The sequence below is a fragment of the Bos indicus genome, chromosome 2, assembly GCF_029378745.1.
Source record: "Bos indicus isolate NIAB-ARS_2022 breed Sahiwal x Tharparkar chromosome 2, NIAB-ARS_B.indTharparkar_mat_pri_1.0, whole genome shotgun sequence".
NCBI lineage: Eukaryota > Metazoa > Chordata > Mammalia > Artiodactyla > Bovidae > Bos > Bos indicus.
The window spans coordinates 71,237,110-71,254,466 of NC_091761.1; the positions used below are offsets into that span (position 1 = coordinate 71,237,110).

The following is a 17,357-nucleotide window of genomic DNA, read 5'->3' on the forward strand; positions in this document are numbered from 1 at the left end:
CAGCCCCCTCTGGCCTCAGGCATCAGACAGATCCTTCCTGGGGATGGAAGGGCCTTCAGGAGTCATGCTCCTGAGCAGAGTTACAGGGTTGGACCCACATCCAGGCAGCCTCAGCCCAGCCCCTCCACCCACCAGGTTCTGATGGGGATACTGGGGCTGAGCCTACCCAAGGGCTCCATGGCTTTGCTGTTTCTCCTGTTTTCTTTCTTTGAGGGAATCTTCCCCTGCAGCCACCACATCCATTCTATATTCCATGATGGCTTTTCTGGCTCAGCTTTCTCAACCTCTGAGCAGAAAAGGCCTGAAAACTTTCCCAGGAGGCTGGGTCCTCACACATCTTCTGGCTTAGGGGCTTTTAAACCAGGTTTTCAGAGCAACAGACACTTTTTCCTAAATAAAAGTTGCAGAAGGCCAAAATGCAAAAGAGATCGAAGAGGTCTGAGCCTTTGTGCTAGGGTGGGGTCAGCCTGGGCCCTTCGCTCACCAGCCTGGCAGGACATAGTGGCAAACACTGCGAGTAAAGGACGGCCTCACTGCATGGAGAGAGCAAGGTCTCCCCAAGAGCTCACAGCAGAACCTGGCGGGAGTCCCTAATGAGCCCTCTCAGCCCTGGATGCCCAAGTAGGACTCTGGGAACAGAAGACAGTCAGACCTGCTGCAAGTCAGTCAACCTGGGTATATTCACAGCCTCCCCGGTCCTGCAATCTGAGGTCAGCGCCCACAGGGTGATGGGCCAGGTCAGGCTCTGGGAAGCACCTGCCATGGGCAACGTGGCCACACCACTCACCTCGGCTGGTCTGTGATGAGCTGGGGAAGCTGGGAGCAACCACATCCTCTACCACAAAGGCTCTGCCTCATGTCCCTCTGTCTCCTTCAGGTCTCCTCTGTCTACTCTCAGTCAAGGGTCTGCACTCATTCACCTTGTAAGTCAGTCAACAAACACACACCAAGTGCTAGGTCTTAGAGGAAAGTGACACAGTCTGTCCCAGTCCAGCAAACACATCTCCACGATGCAGTGCAGATGTGCCAGGAGGGAAAGAAATGTTGGGGGTGGAGGTGGGGTGGTCCTGCAGAAGTCAGGGTGGCCAGCTATGCCAGCAGAAATCATCTCCTGGAGGAGTGGCTGACAGGACTGGAGAAGAGGAAATGGAGCCGAAGCAGAGGGATCAGTACGTGCAAACGCCCGGAAGCATGAGAGAACTGACATGGTCAGAAAGTTGTAAGCAATTTGGTTGAGCCAAGTGGAAATATTTGGAGTGGATGCATGAAAAAGGGCCAAGTCAGGAGCTGAACCTCATCCTGGAGCCCTGGGGAACAATGGCATATTTAAACACTTCAGATGCTAATTTTTAAAATAACCATCTGTAACTTCTTGATGTGAGCTGAAGTTTACCATCATCTCTCCCAGGGGCCTGACATTCTGGGCTTTATCCCTAAGGCCTGAATATAAGTCCCACACTCTGTCACTAGAATTTTAGACATTTTCCTTGTGGACATGCAGGCAGCTGCTGTTCCTGGGGTGGCAGAGGGTGCCCCGGAATTCAGGAGGCTGTGACTCAATGGTGGGCCCCCTCTGAGCCATAAGGTCCCAGTTTGGTTCCCCCAAAGCACCTTCCATAGCCAGCATAGGGGAAGGAAGTTCTCATCCTGCCCATCCCTCATGCAGAGGCTAGTAACTTGGCCAGAGCACATCACAGCATCCACACTGCTTGACCTCTGCTTCCCATGGCACCATCTTCCTCCTGCCTCCACTGCACCTGGTGGGTAAGTGCAGGGATCTCAAGGCCACTCTTCCTACAACCTCAGTCTCAGTTGCCACCCAAAGAAAAGTGTTCCCCAGCCCAATCCTCCTCTGAAGTCTCCATTATGTGTGTCTTGATCTGAACTCATGATTTTCATCTCTCTTCGCCCAAAATACTCTCCCCTCCTCCTAAGGTGCTGCAGCCACCTTACAACCTGGCGGTGCATGTCACACAGTGAGCAGAAAGAGAGGAGGAATATGGGATCTGATAACACCCAGGAACTCTGCATGAGCTCTTGATCTTTTGTGATGTGTGAAAAAGCAACCCCTATATGATGAAGCTTGCATATCAAGTCTCTGCCAAGTGTACAAAAACATATTCCTAAGCCATAAGAGAGGAGTCTACATGCCATCAATCTTACCATTTTCATCTCAAAACAAGAAGTGTTAAATATTTTTGAATGACATAGTTTTGGAAGTTTTGGCCACAGCAATCAGAGCAGAAAAAGAAATAAAAGGAATCCAAATTGGAAAAGAAGAAATAAAACTCTCACTATTTGCAGATGACATGATCCTCTACATAGAAAACCCTAAAGACTCCACCAGAAAATTACTAGAACTAATCAATGACTATAGTAAAGTTGCAGGATATAAAATCAACACACAGAAATCCCTTGCATTCCTATACACTAATAATGAGAAAACAGAAAGAGAAATTAAGGAAACAATTCCATTCACCATTGCAACAGAAAGAATAAAATACTTAGGAATATATCCACCTAAAGAAACTAAAGACCTATATATAGAAAACTATAAAACACTGGTGAAAGAAATCAAAGAGGACACTAATAGATGGAGAAATATACCACGTTCATGGATTGGAAGAATCAATATAGTGAAAATGAGTATACTACCCAAAGCAATTTATAGATTCAATGCAATCCCTATCAAGCTACCAACCGTATTCTTCACAGAGCTAGAACAAATAATTTCACAATTTGTATGGAAATACAAAAAACCTCGAATAGCCAAAGCGATCTTGAGAAAGAAGAATGGAACTGGAGGAATCAACCTACCTGACTTCAGGCTCTACTACAAAGCCACAGTTATCAAGACAGTATGGTACTGGCACAAAGACAGAAATATAGATCAATGGAACAAAATAGAAAGCCCAGAGATAAATCCACGCACATATGGACACCTTATCTTTGACAAAGGAGGCAAGAATATACAATGGATTAAAGACAATCTCTTTAACAAGTGGTGCTGGGAAAACTGGTCAACCACTTGTAAAAGAATGAAACTAGAACACTTTCTAACACCATACACAAAAATAAACTCAAAACGGATTAAAGATCTAAACATAAGACCAGAAACTATAAAACTCCTAGAGGAGAACATAGGCAAAACATTCTCTGACATACATCACAGCAGGATCCTCTATGACCCACCTCCCAGAATATCGGAAATAAAAGCAAAAATAAACAAATGGGACCTAATTAACCTTAAAAGCGTCTGCACATCAAAGGAAACTATAAGCAAGGTGAAAAGACAGCCTTCAGAATGGGAGAAAATAATAGCAAATGAAGCAACTGACAAACAACTAATCTCAAAAATACACAAGCAACTCCTACAGCTCAACTCCAGAAAAATAAATGACCCAATCAAAAAATGGGCCAAAGAACTAAATAGACATTTCTCCAAAGAAGACATACAGATGGCTAACAAACACATGAAAAGATGCTCAACATCACTCATTATCAGAGAAATGCAAATCAAGACCACTATGAGGTACCACTTCACACCAGTCAGAATGGCTGTGATCCAAAAGTCTACAAGCAATAAATGTTGGAGAGGGTGTGGAGAAAAGGGAACCCTCTTACACTATTGGTGGGAATGCAAACTAGTACAGCCACTATGGAGAACAGTGTGGAGATTCCTTAAAAAACTGGAAATAGAACTGCCTTATGATCCAGCAATCCCACTGCTGGGCATACACACTGAGGAAACCAGAAGGGAAAGAGACATGTGTACCCCAATGTTCATCGCAGCACTGTTTATAATAGCCAGGACATGGAAGCAACCTAGATGTCCATCAGCAGATGAATGGATAAGAAAGCTGTGGTACATATACACAATGGAGTATTACTCAGCCATTAAAAAGAATTCATTTGAATCAGTTCTAATGAGGTGGATGAAACTGGAGCCTATTATACAGAGTGAAGTAAGCCAGAAGGAAAAACACCAATACAGTATACTAACGCATATATATGGAATTTAGAAAGATGATAACAATAACCCTGTGTACGAGACAGCAAAAGAGACACTGATGTATAGAACAGTCTTATGGACTCTGTGGGAGAAGGAGAGGGAGGGAAGATTTGGGAGAATGGCATTGAAACATGTAAAATATCATGTATGAAATGAGATGCCAGTCCAGGTTCAATGCACGATACTGGATGCTTGGGGCTAGTGCACTGGGACGACCCAGAGGGATGGTATGGGGAGGGAGGAGGGAGGAGGGATCAGGATGGGGAGCACATGTATACCTGTGATGGATTCATTTTGATATTTGGCAAAACTAATACAATTATGTAAATTTTAAAAATAAAATAAAATTAAAAAAAATATTTTTGAATGAATGTTTTTATTTTCACACAAATCCCATAAAACAGATGTGGAAATTGAGGTCCAGAGACATTAAGGACTTGTTTAAGATCACACAGTCTAATTTAAAAGCCTGGGCCTCTCCTTTCCCCTCTCCTCACCTCCACTCCTCTTCCTTTTTCTTTCCTTTCAAAAATTGAAATGAAATTCACATACAGAGATGGGATTGCCTCCACCTTACAGCCACCATCACAAATAGACTAGATGTCAAACAGTTGTCTTCCCTGGAGCAAGGAAGCAGACAGGAAGGGAGAAGAGAGGGGAGCATCACAGACACAGCTAAGAGGACAAGGAGGCTACGACACAGCAGGAACAGCAGCTCGGGTGGTGGCTGGTTCCTGGGAGTGTGTGGGGTTGGGTGGGAAAGGAGTCACGGGCCTGGCCACGGGGGACAACAAGAAAGCAGATAACCAACAGCTCAAGAAGTTCCTGAACAAAGACCGTGACCTGGAGAGAAGAGTACTACAAAAGAATATGCCTGGTGAATAAGTTAGATGAAAAGGATCATTTTCCAGAAACACTCAAACTACTAAGACGGAGGCAGGAGCAAACAAAAATCAGAACAGACCTCTAACTAGTCAGGAGACTTAATCTGTAACAAAAAATCTCCCAACAAAGGAAAGGCCAGATGGCCACACTCATGAAGTCTAACAAACATTTAAAGAATAATTAACACCAAGCCTCATCAAATACTCCCAAGATACTGAAAAGGAGGAAACACTTGTAAAATCATTCTATGAGGCCAGGATTATCTGATACCAAACACACATAAAGACTCTACAAGAAAAGAAAACTACAGACAAATATCCCTGATGAACAACGATACAAAAATTCTCAACAAAATACTAGCAACTGAATTGAACAGCACATTAAAAGAATTACACACGATAACCAAGTGGGATCTATCTTTGGGATGCAAGGATGGTTCAACATATGAAGATTGCTTTGTGTGATGCACCACATTAACAGAAGAACAAAAAACACATTATCATCTCAACCGGTGAAGAATCAACATCCTTTCATGATAGAAACACTTAAACTAGAAATAGGAGGAACCTATCTCAATAAAATAAAGGTCATATATGTAAAGGCCACAGTGAACATCACATTCAGTGATGAAGCCCGAAAGCTTTTCCTGTAAGATCAGGAACAAGACAAGGATACCCACTTTTGCCACTTATATTCAGCGTAGTACTGGAAGCCCTGTACTGCGCTGTGCTTAACTGCTCAGTCATGTCCGACTCCTTGCAACCCCATGGACTATAGCCCGCCAGGATCTTCTGTCCATGGGGATTCTCCAGGCAAGAATACTGGAGTGGGTTGCCATGCCCTCCAGGAGATCTTCCAAACCCAGGGATTGAACCCAGGTCTCCCACATTGCAGTTGGATTCTTTACCATCTGAGCCACCAGGGAAGCCCAAGAATCTGGAGTGGGAAGTCTGTGCCTTCTCCAGGGGATCTTCCTGAACCCAGGAATTGAACCAGGGTCTCCTGTATTGCAGGCGGATTTTTTACCAGCTAAGCTACCAGGGAAGCCCACTGGAAGCTCTAGTCTACAACAGTTAGGCAAGAAAAATAAATAAAAGAAGGAAGGAAAAAAGTAAAATTATCTGTTTTTAGACAATGTGATCTTACATGTAGAAAGCCCTAATGATTTCTGAAGTGGATTCAGCAAAGTGACAGGGCAGATATAAAAGCAATATACAAACATTACTAATTATCAGAGAAATGCAAATCAAAACTATAATGAGGCATCATCTCACACCAGTCAGAATGGCCATCATCAAAAAATCTGCAAACAATAAATGCTGGAGAGGGTGTGAGGAAAAGGGGACCGTCCTACACTGCTAGTAGGAATATAAACTGATACAGCCATTATGGAGAACAGTACGGAGAGTCCTTAAAAAACTAGGAATAACTCTACTATATGATCCAGCAAACCCACTACTGGGCATATACCCTGAGAAAACCACAATTCTAAAATACACGTGTACCCCTGTGTTTACTGCAGCACTATTTACAACAGCCAAGACAATGGAAGCAACCTAGATGTCCATCAACAGATGAATGGATAAAGAAGATGTGGTACATATATATAGTGGAATATTACTCAGCCATAAAAAGAATGAATTTAAGTCAGTTCTGAGGTGGGTGAACCTAGAGCCTGTTATATAGAATGAAGTAAAACAAATATTGTATATTAATACACACATATGGAACCTAGAAAAGTGGTACTGATGAACCTATTTGCAGGGAAGGAATGGAGATGCAGATGTAGAGAATGGACTTGTGGCCACAGTGGGGGAAGGAGAGAGGGGGATGAATGCAGAAACTAGCATCAACATATGTACACTATCATGTGTAAAATGGATAGCTGGTGAGAAGTTCCTGTATAACACAGGGAGTTCAGTCTGGTGCTCTGTGATGATCTAGAGAGGTAGGGTGGGGTTGGGAGGCTCAAGAGAGAGGGGATATGTGTGTAGTTGTAGCTGATTGCATTGTTGTGAGGTGGAAGTGAACACAAGATTGTAAAAATTTTTTTAAAAATCAACACACAAAAATTAGTTGCATTCCTATGAACTAATGAGAAACAACCTACAAAGGAAATTAAGAATCAAATCCATTTATAATAGCATTAAAAAGAATAAAATACTTAGGAATAAACCTAACCAACAAGATGAAAGACTTACACACTGAAAACTACCAAATGTTGCTGAAAGAAACTAAAAACACAAATAAATGGAAAGACATTCTGTGTTCATGGATTGGATGACTTAATATTTTTAAGATGTCAATACTACCCTAAGTGATCTACAGATTTAATACAATCTGTATTAAAATTCCAATGACAAGGAGTTCCCTGGTGGCCCAGTGGTAAGGACCCACTGCTTTCACTTCAGGGGCCCAGGTCAGGGAACTGAGATCCTACAAGCCACATAGCATGGCCATAAAAAAAGAAAAATCCAAATGACAGAAATATTTTAATATTTATTTATTTAGAATTTATTTAAAATTATCAGTCTTCCCTGGTGGCTCAGACAGTAAAGAATCTGCCTGCAATGCAGGAGTCTGGGTTCCATCCCTGCATTGGGAAGATCCCCTGGAGAAGGGAATGGTTACCCACTCTAGCATTCTTGCCTGGAGAATTCCATGGACAGAGGAGCCTGGCAGGCTACAGTCCATGAGGTTGCAAAGAACTGGACATGACTGAGTGACACTTTCCTTTTCAGAAATAGAAATATTCATCCTAAAATTCCTAATGGAATATCCAAGGATCTTGGAATAGTTAAAACCATCTTGAGAAACAACAAAGTTGAGGATCTCATAATTCCTGATTTCAAAACCTATTTGAAAGCTACAGTAATCAAAACAGTGTGGTACTGGCATAAAGACAGACGTATAGAATATAGACAATGGAATATAGACAGACATATAGAATAGGCCAATGGAATAGGATAAACATCCCCCAGATAAACCTTCACATGTATGGTCAAGTGATTTTTTTTACCAAGATGCCAAGACCATTCAATGAGAAAAAGACTATCCTTCCACAAATGGTGCTGGGAAAACTGAATGTCTAAATGCAAAAGAACGATTCAGTTGAGTTCAGTCACTCGGTCCTGTCCGACTCTTCGCGACCCCACCAATCGCAGCACGTCAGGCCTCCCTGTCCATCACCAAGTCCCGGAGTGGACCAAGAACCTAAATGTAAGAGCTAAAATTTTAAAATTCTTAGGAGAAAGTTCTATGGGATTGGATTTGGCAATGCTTTCTTGGCTATGATACCAAAAGATCTGATAACACAAGTAAAATTAGGTAGATTATAGTAAGTCAAACTTTAAAACTTTTGTGCATCAAAGGACTCTTGCCTGGCAAATCCCATGGACGGAGCAGCCTGGTAGGCTGCAGTCCATGGGGTCGCAAAGAGTCGGACACGACTGAGCGGCTTCACTTTCACTTTTCACTTTCACTTTTCACTTTCACTTTTCACTTTCACTTTTCACTTTCATGCATTGGAGAAGGAAATGGCAACCCACTCCAGTATTCTTGCCTGGAGAATCCCAGGGATGGGGGAGCCTGGTGGGCTGCTATCTATGGGGTTGCACAGAGTCGGACACAACTGAAGCGACTTAGCAGCAGCAGCAGCAGCATCAAAGGATACAATCAAGAGAATGAAAAGGTAAACTACAGAATGACAGAAATTATTTTCAAATCATATACTGATAAGGGGCTAATATCCAGAATATATAAAGAACTCCTGTAACTCAATAATTAAAAACTAAACAACCCTACTTAAAAATGGTCAAAGGACTTGAGAGAACATTTCTTTAAATAAGACATACAAATAGCCAAGAAACACAGGAAAACATGCTTAACATCACTAATCATCATGAAATGAAGATCAAAACCACAATGAGATACCATAAGGCAATCACAAAAAGACAAAAACTGTATGATTCCAGTTATTTGAAGTACCTAGAACCATTTCATTCATAGAAATATAAAGTAGAATGATGGTTCCCAGTGGATAATGGAAGAGGGAAAAGCAGTTTCTGTTTAATGGGTACAGAGCTCCAGTTCTGCAATATAAAAGGTTTTTAGAGATTCGGTGCTCAATAATGTGAATTTAACACAACTGCACATTGAGAAATGGTTAAGATGATGAAATTTATGTATTTTTTTAGATTATATTTCTTTCAAGTAAACATACAGATGGCCAACAGGCACATGAAAAGATGCTCAGCATCACTAATCATCAGCCAAATGCAAATCAAAACCACAATGAGATGTAATCTCACACCTCTCAGAATGACAATTATCAAAAAGACAAGAAATAACAAGTGTTGACAAAGATGTGGAGAAAATGGAACCCTCATGCACTGTTGGTGGGAATGTAGATTGGTACAGCCACTCTGGAAAAACTATGGAAAGTCCTCAAAAAGTTAAAAATATAATTACCATGTGATCCAGCAATTCCACTCCCGGGTATTTATCCAAAGAAAACAAAAACACTAATTAGAAAAGATAATGTTCATTGGAGCATTATTTACAATAGTCAGGATATGGAAGCAACTCAAGTACACATCAGTAGATGAATGGATAAAGCAGATGTGGTATATATACACAATGGAATATTAGTCATATAAAAGAATGAAATCTTAACAGTTGTGGCAACATGCATGGACCTAGAGGGTATTATGATAAGTGAAATAAGTCAGATAAAGATAAATACTGTATGACTTCACTTATATGTGAAATCTCTAAAACAAAACATATGAATAAACAAAACTAAACAGAAACAGAGTTACAGATACAGAGAACAAACAGGTAGTTGCCAGAGGGAAGTTGGGTGGAGGAGGAAAGAAATAGATGAGGGACATTAAGAGATACAAATGTTCCAGTTGCAAAAATATATGAGCTACAGGTATGAAAAGAGGTGGCAAGAATACACAGAACTGTACAAAAAAGATCTTCACGACCAAGATAATAACGATGGTGTGATCACTCACCTAGAGGCAGACATTCTGGAATGTGAAGTCAAATGGACCTTAGCATCACTACGAACAAAGCTAGTGGAGGTGATGGAATTCCAGTTGAGCTATTTCAAATCCTGAAAGATGATGCTGTGAAAGTGCTGCACTCAATATGCCAGCAAATTTGGAAAACTCAGCAGTGGCCACAGGACTGGAAAACGTCAGTTTTCATTCCAATCCCAAAGAAAGGCAATGCCAAAGCATGCCCAAACTACCACACAATTGCACTCATCTCACATGCTAGTAAAGTAATGCTCAAAATTCTCCAAGCCAGGCTTCATCAATATGTGAACCGTGAACTTCCTCATGTTCAAGCTGGTTTTAGAAAAGGCAGAGGAACCAGAGATCAAATTGCCAACACCCGCTGGATCGTTGAAAAAGCAAGAGAGTTCCAGAAAAACATTTCTTTCTGCTTTATTGACTATGCCAAAGCCTTTGACTGTGTGGATCACAACAAACTGTGGAAAATTCTGAAAGAGATGGGAATACCAGACCACCTGACCTGCCTCTTGAGAAACCTGTATGCAGGTCAGGAAGCAACAGTTAGAACTGGACATGGAACAACAGACTGGTTCCAAATAGGAAAAGGAGTACGTCAAGGCTGAATATTGTCACCCTGCTTATTTAACTTATATGCAGAGTACATCATGAGAAACACTGGACTGGAAGAAGCACAAGCTGGAATCAAGATTGCCGGGAGAAATATCAATAACCTCAGACATGCAGATGACACCACCCTTATGGCAGAAAGTGAAGAGGAACTAAAAAGCCTCTTGATGAAAGTGAAAGTGGAGAGTGAAAAAGTGGGCTTAAAGCTCAACATTCAGAAAACGAAGATCATGGCATCTGGCCCCATCACTCCATGGGAAATAGGGAAACAGTGGAAACAGTGTCAGACTTTATTTTTGGGGGGCTCCAAAATCACTGCAGATGGTGACTGCAACCATGAAATTAAAAGACACTTACTCCTTGGAAGGAAAGTTATGACCAACCTAGACAGCATATTGAAAAGCAGAGACATTACTTTGCCAACAAAGGTCCGTCTAGTCAAGGCTATGGTTTTTCCAGTAGTCATGTATGGATGTGAGAGTTGGACTGTGAAGAACGCTGAGCGCTGAAGAATTGATGCTTTTGAACTGTGGTGTTGGAGAAGACTCTTGAGAGTCCCTTGGACTGCAAGGAGATCCAACCAGTCCATTCTGAAGGAGATCAGCCCTGGGATTTCTTTGGAAGGAATGATGCTAAAGCTGAAACACCAGTACTTTGGCCACCTCATGCAAAGAGTTGACTCATTGGAAAAGACTCGGATGCTGGGAGGGATTGGAGGCAAGAGGAGAAGGGGACGACGGAGGATGAGATGGCTGGGTGGCATCACTGACTCGACGGACATGAGTTTGGGTGAACTCTGGGAGTTGGTGATGGACAGGGAGCCCTAGCGTGCTGTGATTCATGGGGTCACAAAGAGTCAGACACAACTGAGCGACTGAACTGACTGAACTGAACAGGTATGAAATGTACAGAGAGGGGAATATAGTTAATAACTATGTAGTATCATAGTTAATAACTATGTAGTATCTTTGTATGGTCACATATCATAACTAGATTCATCAATGGTGATCATTCTGAAATGTATAGAATATTAAATTACTAATTGTGTAACAGAAATTAAATAGTTTTATAGGTCAATTGTACATCAAAAACAAATTCATAGAAAAAGAGATCAGATTTGTGGTTACCAGAGGCAGGGTTAGGGAGAATTGGATGAACGTGGTCAAAAGGTACAAACTTCCAGTTATAAGTACTAGGGATGTAATGTATACCATGATAAAGACAATTAACACTGCTGTATGGTATGTATGAAAATTGTTAGAATAATCCGAAGAGTTTGCATCATACAATTTTTTTCCATTTCTTAACTTTGTACCTATATAAGATGACAGATGTTCACTTAACTTATGGTGATAATACTTTCATTATGTATGTAAGTCAAATCATTATGCTATATACCTTAAACTTTTGCAATGCTGTATGTCAACTATATCTCAATAAAACTGGAAGAAAAATAAATAGATGAAAATGGTTAAAATAGTAAAATTTGTTGCAGGTATTTTACTACAATTAAAAAAACAAAACACTGACAACATCAAATGCTGGCGAGGATACACAACAACAGGAATGATCATTCATCGCTGGTAGAAATTTAAATGGTGCAGACACTTGGAAGAGACTTTTCAATAAAGTCTATTGAAAAGAAATTCATATAACATAAAATTAACCACTGCTGCTGCTGCTGCTAAGTTGCTTCAGTCATGTCTGACTCTGTGCGACCTCATAGACAGCAGCCCACCAGGCTCCCCCGTCCCTGGGATTCTCCAGGCAAGAACACTGGAGTGGGTTGCCATTTCCTTCTCCAGTGCAGGAAAGTGAAAGCATTTTAAAATGTAGTCAGTGGCATTTAGGACAGTCGTGTGTGGCCAGCACCTCTACCTAGTTCTACACATTTCACCGCCACCAAGAGGCAGTGCCTGCACAGGTGCTCCGCGTGCCCTTTCCCCTGGGCCCCTGACAGCCACTGATCTAACTTTTGTCTCTGTGAATTTGTCTGATCTAGACGTTTCCTATAAGTAGAATCATATCACGTGCGTGTGTGCTTGGTCACTCAGTCGTGTCTGACTCTTTGGAGCCCCATGGACTGTAGCCCACCAGGTTCCTCTGTACATGGAATTTCCCAGGCAAGGATACTGGAGTTGGTTGCCATTTCCTACTCCAAGGGATCTTCCAACTCGGGGTCAAACCCCTTGTCTCTCGCCTCTCCTATACTGGCAGGCAGATTCTTTACCAATAGCACCACCTAAGATTTATCCACATTGCTGCATGTACCAGTACTTCACTCCTTTTTAAGGCTGAACACTATTCTATTGTATGTACAGACCACATCTTCATCTTTCATCAGCTGACAGACACTTGGGTTGTTTCTACCTGTCGGTAACTGTAGCCAGTACAGTGAAGACCTCGTCTGTACAAATCTTTGTTTGACTATTTGTGAAGGATTCTTTTCTTAATGCCACATCCTCCGCTACCTTTAGATGAGTAAAAGCTAAGAAGATAAGTGAAGGAAGGGAGTAGAAATAAAATTAATATGTAAAGAGCAAATTAATAATATTGACTGTCTTGACTAATAATAATAATTAATATTTAAATTAATAATCTTTAAGAAGCACCTATATTTAACATCTTTATCTTACATATATTTATAATTCTAATATACTTTATCACCTCTGTTTTATAGATCAGGACAGTGAGGCTCAGAACATTAAATAATTTGTTCACATTCACACAGCCAGTGAGGGTCAGCCAGCAATGGACCCTGAGTTTCCCAGACCCCACACTGCCTTTCTGTTACCTCCCCCGTCATACTAGCAATGGAGGTGACAGAATGGATAAGAGGTACACCACCAAGACAAGTAACTCTCACCAAAACACTCACCTGGGTGAAGTCATCATGCAGAAGCTAATGATTCAAAAACCCTGGTTGTACCCATAAACTCAGAGAAACAAAGAGGGGTGATGATGTGGTTTTCAGCACGTGTAGACAGCTCACCAGGGTCACTCTAGACCCTTCCCCTCTGCTTATTCTCTGAAAAAATACAGCTGGCCCAGCCCCTACCTCCCACCAACCCACTGGACCTGGACATGAGCATATCCCAGAGTGGATGCAGGTAGGCACGTACCTGGGGCTGGATGCTCCACGCTCTCCCGGGAGAGCTCCTGCAGGCACTGGTCCCTCTCCACCCGCAGCACCCGCAGCACATCACACAGTCGAGGGGGGGTACCAACCTGAAAAGCCAAAGCCAAGAGCACTAGTCAGCATCACAAAGCTGATTCTAGCACATAAGGCCTCTCTGTGGCAAGACTGGGGCCAGACAGCAGAGATTCAAAAGGAGGAAGACAGAATAGCGAAAGTAATAAAAAAGAAGCGGACTTCTATCCCTTCTCCAGGGGATCTTCCTGACCCAGGAATCGAACCCGGGTGTCCTGCATTGCAGGTGGGTTCTTTACCAACTGAGCTATCAAGGAAGTCCCACAGATACAGAAACAAACTAGTAGTTACCAGTGGGAAGAGGGAATGGGAGATGGACAAAATAGGGGCAGGGGAGTAAGAGCACAAGTTGTTAGGTATAAATAAGCCACAAGGATACATTGTACAACACAGGGAATATAGCCCATATTTTATAATAACTGTAAGTGGAGCATAACCTTTAAAAATTGTGACTCACTAATTGTATACATCTGTAACCTATATAATATTATACATCAACCATACTTCAATAACAATAGACTTGAAAGAAAAAGTAATTTAAGCTATAGACTTTAGTTAATGTATCAATATTGGTACAGCAACTGTAATCAATGTGCCACTTTAATTAATGCAAAACATTAATAACAAGAGACACTGGGGAGGAGGGATTGAGAGGGCTATGTGGTCATTCTTTGTTTCTGCACAATTTTTCTATAAACTTAAGTCCTCTCAACAAAATAAGTTCTATTAATTAAAAAAATAACTGGGAGAAATCAGTTCACCTAATTTAAAGACTTGATGCATAGCTATAGTAGTCAAAAGAACTTGGTATTAGCAGAAGAATAGGCAACAGTGTTATAATAATTGGACATCTATAGATAACAAAATAAACCTAAGACTCATACCTAATATAAAAATTACCTCAAAATAATGATGGACTTGAGTGCAAAAAATTCAACTAAAACTTTTAGAAAAAACACAGGAGAACACCTTCAAAATGCAGAGCAAGATAAAGATTCTTTATACTTGACACCAAAAGCAAGATCCATAAAAAGAAAAACTGATAAACTGGACTTTATCAAAACTAAAAACTTTTGCTCCATGAAAAACCATGTTAAGAGGATGAAAAGACAAGCTATAGACTAGGAGAAAATATCTGCAATTAACAAATTAGGATTAACATCTAGAATATATAAAGAATATTCAAAACCTAATAGTAAACAAATTTTAAAAATCTAACTAGAAGATAGGAAAAATGCATGAAGAGACATTTCACAGAAGAAGATATACAGATGGCAAACAAGAACATGAAAAGCTGTTCAACATTATTAGCTATTCAGTTCAGTTCAGTTCAGTCGCTCAGTCATGTCCACCTCTTTGCGACCCCATGAATCACAGCACGCCAGGCCTCCCTGTCCAGCACCAACTTCCGGAGTTCACTCAGACTCAAGTCCATCGAGTCAGTGATGCCATCCAGCCATCTCATCCTCTGGCGTCCCCTTCTCCTCCTGCCCCCAATCCCTCTCAGCATCAGAGTCTTTTCCAATGAGTCAACTCTTTGCATGAGGTGGCCAAAGTACTGGAGTTTCAGCTTCAGCATCATTCCCTCCAAAGAAATCCCAGGGCTGATCTCCTTCAGAATGGACTGGTTGGATCTCCTTGCAGTCCAAGGGACTCTCAAGAGTCTTCTCCAACACCACAGTTCAAAAGCATCAATTCTTCGGCACTCAGCCTTCTTCACAGTCCAACTCTCACATCCATACATGACCACAGGAAAAACCATAGCCTTGACTAGACGAATCTTTGTTGGCAAAGTAATGTCTCTGCTTTTGAATATGCTATCTAGGTTGGTCATAACTTTCCTTCCAAGGAGTAAGCGTCTTTTAATTTCATAGCTGCAATCACTGTCTGCAGTGATTTTGGAGTCCAAAAAAATAAAGTCTGACACTGTTTCTGCTGTTTCCCTATCTATTTCCCATGAAGTGATGGGACCGGATGCCATGATCTTCGTTTTCTGAATGTTGAGCTTTAAGCCCACTTTTTCACTCTCCACTTTCACTTTCATCAAGAGGCTTTTGAGTTCCTCTTCACTTTCTGCCATAAGGGTGGTGTCATCTGCATGTCTAAGGTTATTGATATTTCTCCTGGCAATCTTGATTCCAGCTTGTGTTTCTTCCAGTCCAGCGTTTCCCATGATGTACTCTGCATATAAGTTAAATAAGCAGGATGACAATACACAGCCTTGACGTACTCCTTTTCCTATTTGGAACCAGTCTGTTGTTCCATGTCCAGTTCTAACTGTTGCTTCCTAACCTGCATACAGATTTCTCAAGAGGCAGATCAGGTGGTCTGGTATTCCCATCTCTTTCAGAATTTTCCACAGTTGATTGTAAATGCAAACTGAAATCGCAATGTGATATCATTACATGCTTATTAGAAGATCTAAAATAAAAAATCACAACAACAATGGCAAGGCTGTGGTGAAACTAGGTCACTCACATATTGCTGGTGGGATTGTAAAATGAGACAACCATTCTGGAAAACAAGTTGGCAGGGTCTTAAGAAAAGCTAAACATGCAACTATTAGTATTACGTGACCCAACCATTGCACTCCTGGGCATTTATCCTGGAGAAGTGAAAGCTTATGTTCACACACACACAAATATCTGTATACTAATATTTACAGTAGCTTTATTCCTAATACCTCAAAACTAAAACAATCCAGATGCCTTTCAATGTGTAAGTGGTGAGCTATTTCATCCATACCATGAAATTCTGTGCTTAGTCTCTCAGTCAGGTCCGACTCTTTGTGACCCCATGGACTGTAGCCTGCCAGGCTCCTCTGTCCCTGAGGATTCTCTAAGCAAGAATACTGGAGTGGGTTGCCATGCCCTCCTCCAAGGGAACCCAGGGATCAAACCCAGGTCTCCCACATTGCAGGAGGATTCTTTTACCATCTGAGCCAGCAGGGAAGCCCTCAGCAATAAAAAGGAACAAAGTGGTGATAAATGGACCAGCCTATATGAATCTCCAGAGAAGTATGCTCAGTGAAAAAAAGCCCATCCCAAACAGTTACAGTATGATTTCCTTTATATAATGTTCTTTTTAAATTTAATTTTTATTTTATATTGGAGTATAGCTGATTTACAATGTTGTGTTAGTTTCAGGTATACAGCAAAGTGATTCCATTATCCATATACCTGTATCCATTATTTTTCTGATTCTTTTCCCATATGGTTACTACAACACAGTATTAAGTACAGTTCCCTGTGCTACACAGTAGGTCCTCATTGATTATCTATTTTATATATGGTAGTGTGTATATTTTAATCCCAAATTCTTAATTATCACCCCCACCACTACCAACATTTCCCCTTTGGTAACCATAAGTTTGTTTTCTATGTCTGTGAGTCTGTTTCTGTCCTGTAAATACATTCACTTGCATGATTTTTTAGATTCCACATCATTTACATAACATTCTTGCAGTGGTAAAATTGTAGAGCTTGAGACATTAATGTGTCAGCTGAGAAGGAAAGCTGAGGGTGGGAGGGAGAAAGGTATGACTGTAACAGTGCACCATGATGGGTCTTCAGGGTCGCAGACTTGTTCCGCACAG

The 17,357-nt window shown here is 41.3% G+C and overlaps 1 protein-coding gene across 2 annotated transcripts in view; it reads right to left on the reverse strand.

Moving 5' to 3' along the window:
* SCTR (secretin receptor) overlaps positions 1–17,357 on the reverse strand; it is a 75,080-nt gene that overhangs the window by 45,738 nt on the left and 11,985 nt on the right. For both annotated transcript variants that reach the window (XM_070768920.1, XM_070768921.1), the window contains exon 2: positions 13,674–13,779. In XM_070768920.1, coding sequence (XP_070625021.1) covers positions 13,674–13,779 — 106 coding nt within the window. The remainder of the gene's footprint in view (positions 1–13,673; positions 13,780–17,357) is intronic.